Source organism: Chionomys nivalis, chromosome 1, assembly GCF_950005125.1.
Source record: "Chionomys nivalis chromosome 1, mChiNiv1.1, whole genome shotgun sequence".
Lineage (NCBI taxonomy): Eukaryota > Metazoa > Chordata > Mammalia > Rodentia > Cricetidae > Chionomys > Chionomys nivalis.
Window position 1 is genome coordinate 159,853,228 of NC_080086.1, and position 14,951 is coordinate 159,868,178.

The 14,951-nt window shown below is 37.7% G+C and overlaps 1 protein-coding gene across 1 annotated transcript; it reads right to left on the reverse strand.

The window, feature by feature from the left end:
- Nucleotides 1-11,132: 11,132 nt before the first annotated feature.
- Nucleotides 11,133-12,080, reverse strand: LOC130887543 (olfactory receptor 2A1/2A42-like). Its single transcript, XM_057790072.1, has one exon. The coding sequence runs from the start codon at nt 12,078-12,080 to the stop codon at nt 11,133-11,135; it is 948 nt and encodes a 315-aa protein (XP_057646055.1).
- Nucleotides 12,081-14,951: the final 2,871 nt, after the last annotated feature.

The following is a 14,951-nucleotide window of genomic DNA, read 5'->3' on the forward strand; positions in this document are numbered from 1 at the left end:
CAGGATTTATCCCTACAGCTTGTACTGGCTTTTTTGAACCCATTGTCTTTGGAGGGATATCTTGCTCAGCCTATATACAGTAGGGAAGGCTTTGGCCCTTCCTCGAAGCAATGTGCCTTAACCCCTCTGAGGAGTGGATGGGGAGCTGGGGTAGAAGGAAAGGTAGAGGGAACAGTAGGAGGGGTGGAAGCAGGAACTGAAATTAGTATGTAAAATACAAAAAATTAGTTTTTTAAATAAAATAAATTAAAAAAGAAAAAAGCAGGAAACAGGTTTGCTTGTTTTTTTTGTATCTGGCAATTGATACATACAAATATATATTTATATACATATATATTTGTTTAATGGCAAATAAATAAATAAATGCAAACAAACCAATAAACCACTAGTCTCTTCTATTTAGTCTAAGTTCACTCTTCCCACAGAAAATGAACCCTGTAATCCAGAAAAAATTCATTGCTGTGATTCATATTAAAGTAAGTTCTTTAAAATGGGATCAGATCACTTGAAGGGTTCACAACGTGTTAAGCACTTGAATTTAGTATATGTTAATCTTGATAATCTTTTTATTTGAAAGCTATGCAATGTATCTAATGTTAATTAAAACAATTAAGTAGAAACCAAGCATTGAATTTCCAGGGTCCATAAGGACTTTGCTTTGAAATATGTTCCAGTTCCCAGTGTAAATTTAAAGAATTATTATGACGGTATTCATTTCGTCTAAGTATGCATGACTTCAGAAATTAAAAATTGTCAAACTATGATGGTTAATAAATGATCTGATTATTCTAAAATTCTTTTTATACATTTTAAAATTGTTTGTATTGAGCTATATATGTTTCTCCACTCCCCTCCCTTCCTCTCACTTCTGCTTCCTACCCTCTCCCATGGTCCTCGTGTTCCCAACTTACTCAGGAGATCTTGTCTTTTTCTACTTCCTATAGACATTAGATTCATCTTTGTTTCTCTTAGGGTTCTCTTTGTTGTCAAGGTTCTCTGGGATTGTGAATTGTAGGCTGCTTTTTTATAAATTTGTCTTTCTGGGTCTCGGTTACCTCACTCAATATGTGTTTCTAGATCCATCCATTTGCCTGCAAATTTCAAGATGTCATTATTTTTTCTGCTGTGTAGTACTCCATTGTGTAAATATACAACATTTTCCTTATTCATTCTTTGGTCGAGGGGCATTTAGGGTGTTTCCAAGTTCTGACTATGACAAACAATGCTGCTATGAACATAGTTGAGCACATGTCCTTGTTGTACTATTGAGTATCCTTTTGGTATATGCCCAAAAGTGATATTTCTGGTTCTTGAGGAAGGTTGTTTCCTAATTTTCTGAGAAATCACCATACTGAAATCAAAAGAGGCTGTACCAGTTTGTACTCCCACCAACAATAAAGAAGTGTTCCTTTTACCCCACGTCCCCTCCAGCTTAAGTTATTATCAGTGTTTTTGATCTTGGCTATTCTTACAGGTGTAAGACAGAATCTCAGAGTTGTTTTGATTTGCATTTCTCCGAAGGCTAAGGACATTGAACATTTTCTTAAGTGTCTTTCAGTCATTTTAGATTCAACTGTTGAGAGTTCTCTGTTTAGGTCATTACCCCATTTTTAAAAATTGAATTATTTGTTCTTTTGATGACCAATTTCTTGAGTTCTTTGTATATTTTGGAGACCAGCCTTCTGTCTAATATGGAGCTAGTGAAGATTTTTCCCATTCTTTAGCTGCCGTTTTTTCTTGTTGACCATATCCTTTGCTTTACAGAAGCTTCTCAGTTTCAGGATATTCCATTTATTAATTGTTTCTCTCAGTGACTGTGCTACTGGGGTTATGTTTAGAAAGTGGTCTCATGTGCCAATGAGTTCAAATGTACTTTCCACTTTCTCTTGTCTGAGGTTCAGTGTGGTTGGTTTTATGTTGAGGTCTTTGATACATTTGGAATTGAGTTTTGTACATTGGTGATTGATATGGATCTATTTTCATTCTTCTATATATTGATATCCAGCTATGCTAGCACCATTTGCTGAATATGCTTTCTTTTTTTTCCCATTTATATTTTTTGCTTCTTTGTCAAAAATCAGGTGACAGTAAGTGTGTAGATTGATATCTGGATCTTTGATTTGCTTCCATCGGTCCTCTTGTCTGTTTTAACGCCAATACCAGGCTATTTTCACTATTGAGGCTCTGTAGTAGAGTTTGAAGTCTGGGATTGTGATGTCTCCAGAAGTTCCTTTATTGTGCAGAATTGCTTTGGCTATCCTGTTTTTTTTTTTTCATATGAAGTTGAGTAGTGTTCTTTTGAGGTCTACAAAGAATTTTACTGGGATTTTGATGGACATTGCATTGAATATATAGATTGCTTTTCATATGATTGCCATTTTTAATATGTTGATTCTACCTATTCAAGAGCATGCGGGATCTCTCCATTTTCTCGCATCTTCTTTAATTTCTGTCCTCAAAGATTTAAAGTTCTTGTCATACAGATCTTCCCTGGTTTGGGCCCAATCCCACAGATGTCTCTAGCTTGGGTCTTCTCCCTCAGAAGTCCCTGACTCGTGCCTGGTTCCACAGAGGTTTCTGGTTCAGGCCTGCTCCCTAGGCAGTTGCTCCCTTTTACCTGTTCCTGTGGAGGTCACTGCTTCAGGCCTGCTCTGGCTGAGGTTGCTGGCTCAGGTCTGCTCCAGTAGAGGTCACTGGTTCAGGCCTATTCTCACAGATGTTCCTGGCTTGGGCCTGTTCTTGCAGAAGTCCATGGCTTGTGCCTGCTCCTGCAGAGGTCTCTGGCTCTGTCCTGATCCCTTGGCACCTGGTCCTGTGGAGGTCACTGCCTTGGGGCCTGTTACACCTGAGGTCATTGCCTTGGGCATGCTCTGGAGGAATTTTCTGGCTCAAGCCTGCTCCTGTGGAAGTCACTCACTGCCTTGGGCCTACTCTAAAGTTCTAAAGGAAATTATCAGAAGTAAGGCATTTTTTTAAAAATATATAAACAATATAACAAAACTTGGTATATATCATATTTCAAAAAGTAAATCTTGAATTTGGTAAGCTATCTATTTTTTTCTATACTAGTGGACATGGGGAAAGAGACATTCATAAAATGTTTTTACTCAGTTATTCATCTCAAGTGAAAGCTGCCTACTTGTACCTACCAAGGAAAAAGTAATTGCTTTTCTCTTTGATGAGACAGAGATTTTGGCAAGTTATCTTACAGGGTGAGGATTGATAAGGCAAATGACTTTTTTAGGTACAGAGACTACTATGGATCAGGAAGAACCATATTAAAGGACAGGATTGCAGGGCCATCAATTCACTAATATTTGAATCCTAGTTAATCTGCTGGTTCATGACTTGTATGTACCCAGCATTGTAGAAATGCAAAGTATGACAGGCAGAGGATTCTAGTGTTATAAAAATGTAAAAATCTTGTGCTTCAGAGCCAAGAGAAGAGTCTAATAGAAATTTAAATATTCAGTATAAAATTTACTAATCAGAAGATTTAAATAGTTACTGGGTATATCATTCTTCTCTCACTTTGTTAAATCACTGACACCTTGCTCCCCTCTTACTCTTCCTATCCACACCTCACAATTTATCCTCTAGGCTCCAGAATATATACAATGCATGTTTACTTACTGATTGCCTGCTAGGTACCTGGGTATGTCCTTACAGTTAAATGACAGATAAGTAATGACATAAACTTAATGTACATTTGGCTTTATAGTTCAGTATAAGAAACAAATCTTCATAATCGTAGCATGTATTTTGACAGTAAAGACAGGAATCAAATGGAACCTTCATACTACAACCAGGATGTGCTAATTTCAGTGAAATGGAACATTACTCTGTAACATATACTACTATTATTTTTGTTAAGTAGGGAAATTATTTCACATATTTCATCCAAACTCATGATATTGAAATTACTATTTGCATAGAATGTGAATGAGCATGTGTATTTAGCATTCATAGAAATAATTCATTTCTCATCATGATGCAGAAATAAAGAATTGCAAAAGCAAGGCGAGCTAGGCAAGGACAAGATGTTTCAAGTTGTCTTGGAGGAATTTGTGGTGTACTAAGTTTATACAGCCTTACTGACTCACACATTAACATACAAGGATATGAGAAGGGGAAGCAGCTAGAGGCTGGCACAGAGTCTTGTTTCTGCAAAATTTCTTTGGAACTGTAGAAGACATATCTGAGGTTGCTTGAAATGCATCATAATGTTTAGGAAAGGAGAGTTTATTCTCTGAGGGCTCAGCCTAGTTGACAGAGACAAAGAAATGATCTCTTTCTATTTTTCTCATCCTCAACAGGACATGTAATTAAGAATCACAGACAGTAAAAGAGTACAACAAGAATCAGAGTCCCTGAATATTAGCATTGATTTATCTCATAATTCCCATTGCATTGTCTTCGCTTCTAGATGGTTCTGATGAACTTATCAAAAAGTAGAGCTAGGAAGTGAACTCTTGGAATCCACTCTGAAGCTCAGCCTCTCCTGGATGGAATCTGGATCCCCTGGTCTGTAGTAGAAGTAAGAGGTGATGTGGGCTTTTCCTCTGTATGCTGTGATTACCATTGATGAATAAAGAACTGCTTTGAGCCTATAGTAGACCATAAGAGAACTAGGCAGGGAAAACTAAACTGAATACTGGGAGAAAGAGGGTGGAGTCAGTGAGAAGCCATGTAGTTCTACCCGAGACAGATGCTGGAACTTTACCTGGTAAGCCACAGCCACAAGGTGATACACAGATAATGGAGATGGGTTAATTTAATGTATGAGTTATCCAGAAATACACTTAAGCTATTGGCCAAACAGTATTGTAAATAATATAGTTTCTGTGTGGTTATTTTGGGACTGACCTGGTTGTGGTGGCAGCCGGGAACAAACACGCAGCCTCTCACTACAGAGAAGAGCTGTTGCCCACATAGAACCTTCATCCCTATGTTCCAGTGTCTTTGGTATAGGAAGGTATTCTTCATGCCACCAAAGGAGAAATATAAACACAAACCCTTCAATCTACAGTGTTTTTGCCTGCAGATATTCTAGTGCAATGGTGACAGCTTGTGGGAGTAACCAACCAATACATGATATGACTTAAGGATTGCTCTACAAGATGGAACCCATACTTGATGCTGACTAAAAACCCAAGACTAGATAGCCGAGGGACTTAGGGTAGAATAAAATACTTCTGTTCTTCTAAGGAAATTTAGTAATAAAATGACTTCTGATGACATTATGCTGTATATGTAGATCAGTGCCTTGCTCAGCTATCATCAGAGAAGTTTCTCCTGCAGCAGATGGTAATAAATACAGAGACCCCCAGTCAGACATTATTCAGAGTGAGAGATCTTGAAATGCTCAGTTCTAAGTTGGATCTATCAATTCCCCGCAGGAATCAGGGAATCCTGCAGAAGAGGAGATGGAAAGAGTACAAGAACCAAAGGGAGTGGAGGACATTAAGGAAATAAGGGCCTCTAAACACAAAGGAAAGATGCACATATGAACTCACAGAGACTATGGAAGCATGCACAGGTCCTGCATGGGTCTGCAGTAGTTGGGGCCCTAGAACTGAAAGGAGATGTGGACACATGTCCCAGTCCCTAACCCAGAAGCTATCTCCAATTGATCAATACATGCAATTGAAAGTTTAGTCTTTTCCAAGGAAGTTTCACTGGGGAAGCAAACTATTCCTAAGAGTAGACCACATGCCAGCAGTAGATGGTCAATAGAAGACAAACCCAATGGCATATTTGGAGGTTCCTTGTCTTATAATGTCATGTCAGGGTCTTTTCTTTCATTCTTTTTTATTTTTAATTTTGTCTTTTTTATTTTTTAATCTCTCTCTCTCTCTCTCTCTCTCTCTCTCTCTCTCTCTCTCTCTCTCTCTCTCTCTCTCTCTCTCATCCTCCAGGTCCTTTGCATATATATTATGACTTCCAGTTGTGTATTTTTACAGGATTCTCTAGTGTTCAAATGACTGGTCCTTTGTGACTTTTTTGTTTCATGTGCATTATCTTCTGTTTGTTTGTTTTTTCCTATTCTGATGCATTAGTTTTTGCTTTATCTTATTATAATATATTTTATTATTATTCCTTAAAAACCTGTTTGTTTTCTAATAAAAGACAGAAAGGGGTGGATCCAGATGGGAGGGGAAATGGAGCAGAACTGGGAGGAACAGAGAGAGAGGAAACTGTAATCAGAATATAGTATATGAAAGAAACTATTTTCAATAAAAGAAAAAAGGAAAAAAATCCTCACTATGGATGCACATCAGTTATAAGAAGTTATTTTAGCCAAAAAAAACCCCAAAATGTTCAAAGCAAAGCAAGATAGATTAAAAATTTCATAATTCTAAACAGAGTTTCAGAAAATGCGCAACTTCAACGACTTGTTTTCCAGGACACAAGTAAACAGTTGCACATCACACACTCACTGCAGAAAACAGACAACGCCTCCTGCCCAACTTGCTTTGAACTGTTGGCCCCTAGCCAGGTGCTATTGTTCTGTGTGACTTTTCCTGAGGAGACATGAGCAATGTAGCTTTATCCAGAGAGGGCACTGATGACAGACCAAACAAATGATTGCCTCTAAGTCTATGGAAGAGAATCAATGGGATTGCAGTTTTTTACATGAATAAACGTGAGAGTTACTCACAGGAGCAGAGGTTATACAGATGCAACTACATCTCCAAAAGCCCACCTCAGCATGTGTGAAAACTCATGTTGTTTCTCTAAACTCTCTGGACAACTTACTGGGAGCTTGGGTAATGGAGATGTAACCACAGCAATCATTACTACCCAGAAAATCTTAGCTAAGGTCTTGTGAATCTCCTAAGTGTCAGGAACTTCCTGAGACTTGTGCGTTTTTTTGTATTTTCTGAGTCTTTTCAGTTTCATTTACTTTCTGAGCCTCCCTCTAGGAGGGAACATTTCAACTCTGAGAAAGTAACTGTATCTTGATAGTATTTACTGTTGAAAGAGAGGAAAGGTGGTATATAAATATTTGAATGTACAAAATCGACAATGCAGCCAGCATTAACTTAAGTAATATATATATATATATGATATATATATACACACATATATATAATGTAATAACACTGCTTATTTGCTTTCAGTGGATATTTCAAATGTTTATATATAAAGTACATCTACAAAGTAACCATAGTATTTAATTGAGAGTAACAATACGCATAAAACCTATAATATAAAATAATAACCTATAATATAAAAACATAAAGTGGGAGGATGTGACCACTGCTCAAACTAAATTATCATTGAAGAGATTATTTTGAAATATTTTTTAAAGATTTCATGCAATAGACTTTGATAATATTTTTTCCCTCTCTCAGTTCCTCTCAGACCTCTCCTCACCTATACCCATGCTACTTCATGTTCTTTCTCTCTACCAGGAAGATTTGTAAAAAGGCATCTCCCCACTGTGGAGGAACACCTAGGATGTTTAGGGTATTTCTTCAGAATAGCCTGAGAGAGGTGTTCTGGGTGGATAGTGGTGGTACAATTCTGAACTGTGTAGCCTGAGTGAATTTGATTTCAAATCTCAGGTATTTATTTGAAATGAATAGAACTAGAATAAATGAGGTAGTACTTGTGATAAGCTTTATTTGCCTCAACTGTTAGTGTTGCTTTAACTGAGGCATAGGGCAGAGATAGCCTCTTCCATTAGTCCTGAATATGGACATAGTTGTTGGCATGAGGAGCTTAGCCTGGTCTTCTTACCCTTACCAGAGGTCACGTACAAACAGAAGTGTGGGCAACACCATACGACTGTGTGATGTGGGATTCTCCTTTGTATGCTGTGAATACCATTGGTTATTATTGGTTAATAAAGAATCTTCTTTGGGCCTATTGCAGTGCAGAATAGGGCAAGGCAAGAATTCCAAGCAGATAGAGGAGAAGAGAGTAGGCAGAGTCAAGGAGACACCATGTAGCCAATGGAGGAGACAGACGCCAGATGGAACCTTACTGGTAGGCCACAACCACGTGATGATACATAGATTAATAGAGATGGGTTAATTTAAGATATAAGAGCTAGCTAGCAATACACCTAAGTGATTGGCCAAACAGTGCTTTAATTAATGCAGTTTCTATGCAATTATTGTGAGTATGGGCAGCCAAAAAAAAAAAAAGTGGTCTCTGCCAACATCTGTGTAGATATAAGATTAGAGTCCTGAATTATAATTGTTCAGTATGCAACATAAGTATCCCAATGGGGATTTAGAATTGTCCCATGAAGTGGAGACATCTCATGGGACTGAGCATTTAAGACATACAACCAGACACTCTCAATAGATAGTGTCAGAGTTAAGTTAGACACCATCCTTTGGGTGTTCACTGGAGAAAAAAATGCTTAATTTCTCAACTCCCCATGTGTCAGTGTGAAGTATTGAACATATTAAGATAAAAGTAGAAAAAAAATCTTGATTTTTCCCATTATTTGATAGGACCTCAACATCTAGCTCTTAGACTGTTCTGTAAGGACCAAACAGATTACACTCATCAGTGTTCTTTGGGTGCAATGCTAATGCACAGAGAGGACACACAAAGCAAAACAAACAACTCCTTCATGAAAAAGAAACAACCACATAAAGCAAAAGAAAATTTTAAATTAAACAAGAGTTGTTGTAATGAAAATTCATTGAGAAGCAAGAAAACAAGGCTTCCTTGTGGTCTGATGATACAGCACAGCTGTGAGGCCCTGTGAGAATGCATGCAAACTCTCATTTTTCTCCTTCATTTTCTAATAATAATAATAAGTCAAGTATGAAGAGTCTACAGTATAAATAATCAAGTTGTGGTCTGTCAGTCAGCTCATTAGCAGGATGAGAGAGATGATTAAAAATTCAAATATCTGCCCATTCTATTCAGATCTACCAAATCAGAATCTATATTTTTATCATTGCTCCAGGTAATCTGAAGGCACAAAACGTTGTGTAATAAAAAAAAAAAATATTGGAGTGTAGTCCCTATCAAAGAACAAGTGAAGTTTTATAGGTCAGCAACAGGGTATCAAGAGACAGTGTATACTGAATCCTCCCACATCTATTTTCCATTTGCTTATAAGGTTCAAATGAGGAGCAGAAGGAGGGAGGACATGAGCAAGGAAGTCAGGACTGTGAGGGGTGCACCCACCAACTGAGACAGTGGGGCTGATCTATTGGGAGTTCACCAAGGCCAGCTGGACTGGGACTGAAAAAGCATGGGATAAAACCGGACTCTCTGAACATTGCAGACAATGAGGGCTGATGAGAAGCCAAAAACAATGGCACTGGGTTTTGATCCTACTGCATGAATTGGCTTTGTGGGAGCCTAGCCTGTTTGGATGATCACCTTCCTTGACCTGGATGGAGAGGGGAGGACCTTGGACTGCCCACAGGGCAGGGTATCCAGACTGCTTTTTGGACTGGACGGGGGGGGGGGGGGGGGAGGGAAATGGGAGGCGGGGAGGAGGCAGAAATTTTTAATAAAAAAATAAAAAAAATTAAAAAGATTTTCTCCTAAAAAAGAAATTGGAAAGAAAATTTAAAAAAAGAAAGTTTTCAAAGAATGAACAAATCTAAAATGGAATGTGACTAATTCAGAGGAAGATGTCTAAGTATTGCCATGCTTTGGCTGGATAAATCTCCATGCTTAATGAGAAACATCTATATTTTCAACTTTGTCTTCTGTGTTTCTCTAAAAGTGTCATAATTCTTTGACTACCAGTGTTATTATGAAGAACAATTAACCCCTCATGCCTGACCCCTAGCCCATTAGACTTTGGAGTTCAGGCAAGCTCATCATGAAAATTGTTCATCTGTGAAGAATCCACCTTTACTCACAGTATCCTATCTTTGGATATCTAGCCTTGTATGTCTGACAGCACTGGTACTGATAGATTTGTGGTTAAGTAGAGAGGATCTGGCAGTAAGACTGTCTAAGGCAGAGTCCAATTTGTGCTGCTACATGGAATACACACATCCAAGAAAAAAAATGATGAGAGAACCTTCTTTGTGGAATTTTTATGATGCCCAAATGAAATGATCCATGTGAAGTTCTATCAATGTGTAGTGTTTTACACTAACCTTGTGTGTCTTCATTTATACACCTTTATTAAGAGTGGGGGAAGTATTGATTAACCATTGAATAAAGAGCACGCCGTCTTTTTTTTTTTTTTTTTTTTTTTTTTTTTTAACACATCAGCCATTTGCCAACATGGTGGCATAGGGAAAGACTCTGGACACAAATGTCTATTTTGTTTCAAGACAGGAGAATAGAGGTGACTCATTGAGAATACATTCGAAATTTCTGGGGACAGATCTCTAGTCTCCAGTCATTGGCTAACTAGGTCAAATCAGCAAAGCTCAGCCCACTACCAGGCTGCAGAGCCAGACAGATTCTGGCTCTACCCTGTAAAGCTTACTACCAGGGCTAAGAAATTCTATAGGGGTGCAGTGACATGCATCTTGACTGTAGAAATGCTGCTGGATAGATGCTGGGAAGATACATATGGAGAGAGTCTATGCACATGTATAAATCATAAGTCATTATTTTATAGAGTCCTCAAATTACTTGTTTTTAATCTGGTTTCCACTTTCAGCTTATTCAGACAATGCTCATGCTTGCCCCTTTATTAATTTTTGATGAACCAGGATGACCAAATCTATAAACAGTGTTAAAGCTCTTTCAGTATCTGTGGATTTTGAAAAAACTACTAAGTAATTCTTGGACATGGTAAGTATAACTGTAGGAGTTCTACATGGGACTTTGGGATCACTGGCATTGAATGTAGCTTGTTTTCTTCAGGATATTATGGCATGTATAATTTGTGAGTCTATGTAATTAGAATTCTGATAGAATTTGTTCTATTTTGGAGATCCAGAAAACAAAATATTGTTTAATTTTATATTCAATAAATTCAACTAAAAATAAAAATAACTATATCTGATAAAACCTCATTTCATAGAAAGTCAATAAATGCACCAAATGTAGTATTTTTCCTACAAATTAAGAGACAGTGTGTGGTCTTATACTACTAGACACAGATAAAAAGGCAACAGTGAGCTTTTCTGGATTTAGGAAATAATTGGGGACCAAGATTAGAGGAAACCACTGAGGCTTGTAGTTCAAGCATCACACCAATGGGTATGACTTTCTTTGCACAGTGTCCTCCTGAGAGCATCCTTGACCTGAGCATTCCTCAGGCTGTAGATGAGGGGGTTCAGCATGGGATTGAAAAAACTGTAAAACAGGAAAAGGATCTTCTGTTGCTCCTCGGGGTGCTGAGATTTGGGGGCCATGTACATGATGATGGCACTTCCAAAGAAGAGCCCGACCACACAGAGGTGGGAGGAGCAGGTGGAGAAGGCCTTTCTGCGGCCCTCCCCTGACTGGATCTTCAGAATGGCCAATAGGATGCGTGTGTAGGAGACCAGTACAAAACACAGGGGCCCCACCAGTATGAATACACAGGCTGCAAAGATGACGACTTGATTTAGTGTTGTGTCAGCACAGGCCAGCTTGAGGACAGACAGGATTTCACAGAAGAAGTGATTGATTTCATGGGGTCCACAGAAGGGCAGTCTCAGCATGAGGACTAAATGGACCAGAGCCAGGAAGAAGCTTAATATCCAGGAAGCAGCAGCCAGGATAGTACACACTCTCCAGCTCATGATCACAGTGTAGTGTAGGGGATGGCAGATGGCCACGTACCGGTCATAGGACATCACCACAAGGAGGAGACATTCTGTGTGTGCAAAAGCCAAGAAGAGAAAGGTCTGTGTTATGCATCCAACAAAGGAGATGGGCTTTGTCGCATCCAAGAGGTTCACCAGTGTCTGGGGCACTGTGTTGCAGGCATAGGCCATATCAACAATGGCCAGGTGGGAAAGGAAGAAGTACATAGGAGTGTGGAGTCTGGAGTTCAGGCAAATTATTCCAAGGATGGTCCCATTCCCCAACAGGGTGACCATATAGAAGAGAGAGAAAAGTAGAAAAAGGACTAGATGAATTCTTGGACCAAGACAGAATCCAAGCAGGATGAACTCTGTGACCATTGTCTGATTTTCTTCCATTTCTCTATGAAGGAGAGATAGAGAGTACTATGAGATGCAATCAAATTAAAACATCTGTTTTATTTTTTAATTTCATCAGTATTTTTGGTGTAGAATACTTTTAAAATATACTCTTAGAAACTTATTCAAGTAAACTACTTAATAAAATATTATTTAACAAACAGTTAAATTGTATGTCCATCTGCTCAAGTTTCTCTGTTGTTGTTCAATTTTTAGAAGGGAAATAAGTCAGGACTTACTGGCCTGGAACCATTGGCACTGATGTGATTAAGAACTACCAAACCGACTATGCAATGCTGGCGCAGGCCTTTAATCCCAGCAATCAGGAGGCAGAGGCAGGAACAGCCTGGTCTACAAAGTGAGTTCCAGGATGGACAGAGCTGTAATGCAGAGAAACTGTCTTGAAAAAAACAAAAACCAATCAAACAAACAATCCAAAACCAACAAACGTATCATGAAATAGAGATCTTCACTGTCTCGTGTGTGCCACCTTGCTATATAAAAGAGTACTGGAACTTTGAGAAGAATAGTGTCAGGAAAAATAGAAACTGCAGGTTGCATTGGTAGAAATCAGATTGTTGTTTCCAATTTTTTAATAGTTATTTACAAAATTTAAATTGTAACTGGAGTATAGAGGCTGTTTTTGATGGACAAGAATAATTGGATGCCTTCAGGAGCAGAAGCTGAAGTTTATCTCATGCATACCCTTGCAGTGCTAGTGTAGAGGAAGTTGGTAGGAGAAATAAAATCTAATTATAGTTCTATATGAGATTATATATGTCTATGTTTTTATTTGTCTAAAACATATATTCTATTGCTATATAAATACATGTAAAATGTGCATCATTGTCTTGATAAATGAACACAAATCAATGTTTGATAATTTGGTAACTGAGTTATTAATGCAATCTACTTATTTTTCTACTTCTCTATACATACAAAGCAGGGCAGTTAGTATTCAGTAGAATGGAGTTACAGGACTAGACAATGAACTAGTCCAGATCTGTGTTCTTATAAACTCCTGGGGATTTGAAGGGTGCTCATGATTTGGGGTTTTCCAAATATACTGTCTGTTTTCATTCCCCTTCTTGGTTTTACCAGAACAAAAGTAGTCTAAAACAAAAATAAGGCAGAAAGACATTTAACTTATTCTTTTTAAGACTTACAAAATGTTTGCATTTTATTAATCTATCCTTATCATGTCCATGTGCAGAGGTCAAAAGACAACCTCCAGAAGCCAACTCTCTCCATTCATCATGTGGGTTCCAGGGAAATGAACTTGGGTTGATAGATTTAGCTGCAAGATCCTTTACCTGCTAAGTCCATTCTGCCTGTCCTACTCATTTTATTTTAATTCAATCCTTTCCATTGATAATGAATACCATATATAAAACCTGAAATTAAGTTTGATAATTGGGTAACCGAGTCATTGAAAAAATTATTAATTCACTTTATGTATTTTTTCTACACCTAGAAAGTACAGCAGTCAGTATTCAGTTGAATGCAGTTATAGGAATAGACACTGGACATTCCAGATCTGTATTCTATAAACCTGAAATTAAGTAATCTGTTATTTAAACGAACAGCAGAAAAAAGAAAGATGACCTCAGAATCAAGGATTATTATTCTCTGTAAGTAGGAAATTCAAAAAGTATTGACACATTGATATTGTGGCTAGTTACTTTACAGAAATCTGAATGGACTAATTAGGGATAAATAGTTTACAAAAAACTTTTTGATTGTGATTTTGGACCATGATTTTTTCACTAAGCCTTGTGAAATACAATGTGGTTTCTGGTGAGAAATTTGCTAATTCCATTGCTCGGGCAATATAAAGTGAAGCTTAGCGACTTTACCAATGATCAGTGTTAGGAATAACACAAAGTTTGGTTAATAGGGATGACATGGAGTTTGATTAGTCCCTAGTTTAACAGTTATTTGTAGCAAAGGATATGTTAAGAAGTATTTACTGAGGAATTGGCATGGGAGACAGAATTGGGTTCTAAAAGAAACAATTGCAAAATGTACATATAACTAATGAGAATAATGACCTAGAAGTGAAAAGATCATTACAGTTGTTGGATGTAATCTCCCAGAGGTATGACTGGAAGATTTGAACAACCAGTAAGCTCAAATGCAGTTGCTTTCATAAAATACCTGTCTGGAAAAAAGGTAAAAAAGAAGGGAAAATACAGATGTGGAGTGTAGACACCATGTCTATGAGGAAACATTTGGAAGTTGGTATAAAATGACCTTCAGGAGACAGGAACAAGGGAAACAAGAAGAGCAAGGTTTCGAGATGTCTGCACGCCATGTGGATGTGTGGGTGACTGGCCATCTATCACCTTACCTGTTAGGATTCCTGAAGAGCTCTTCCAGCTGTCATTTCATGTTGTTTACAGCCCTTGGGAATAAATCCCTTTACTTGAACAGGTGACTATACAAAAAGGAACATCTGATTAGCAAAATTTTCTGCTTGTATTACAGTTACATCTTCAATTTTCAATAAAGAATATTTAGATATAACGGCTCATGCTTTATGTACTTGCACATTGATGGAGCACGGAAACAGGTTTTCTGAAGAAAATTTCCAAAACTAGATTCTAGAAAGCAGGGAACATACTCTAGACCAATACAACCTCTTTAATACCACACCTTGCCAAGAAATAGTTCCCTTACAAATGAAAACAGATGCTGTCCCTACCTTCATAGAAGCATTATTGATACAAAGTGAACTTATATTGACTGAAAATAATTAAAATGATACATATTTTTAAAATTCCATGTTTTAAAGTTTAATGTTAAATCAACCTGATTAATAAAGAGCGGTAATAACAAAGAGAGAGCAAACCAAATCCCAGTAGCTTTAAC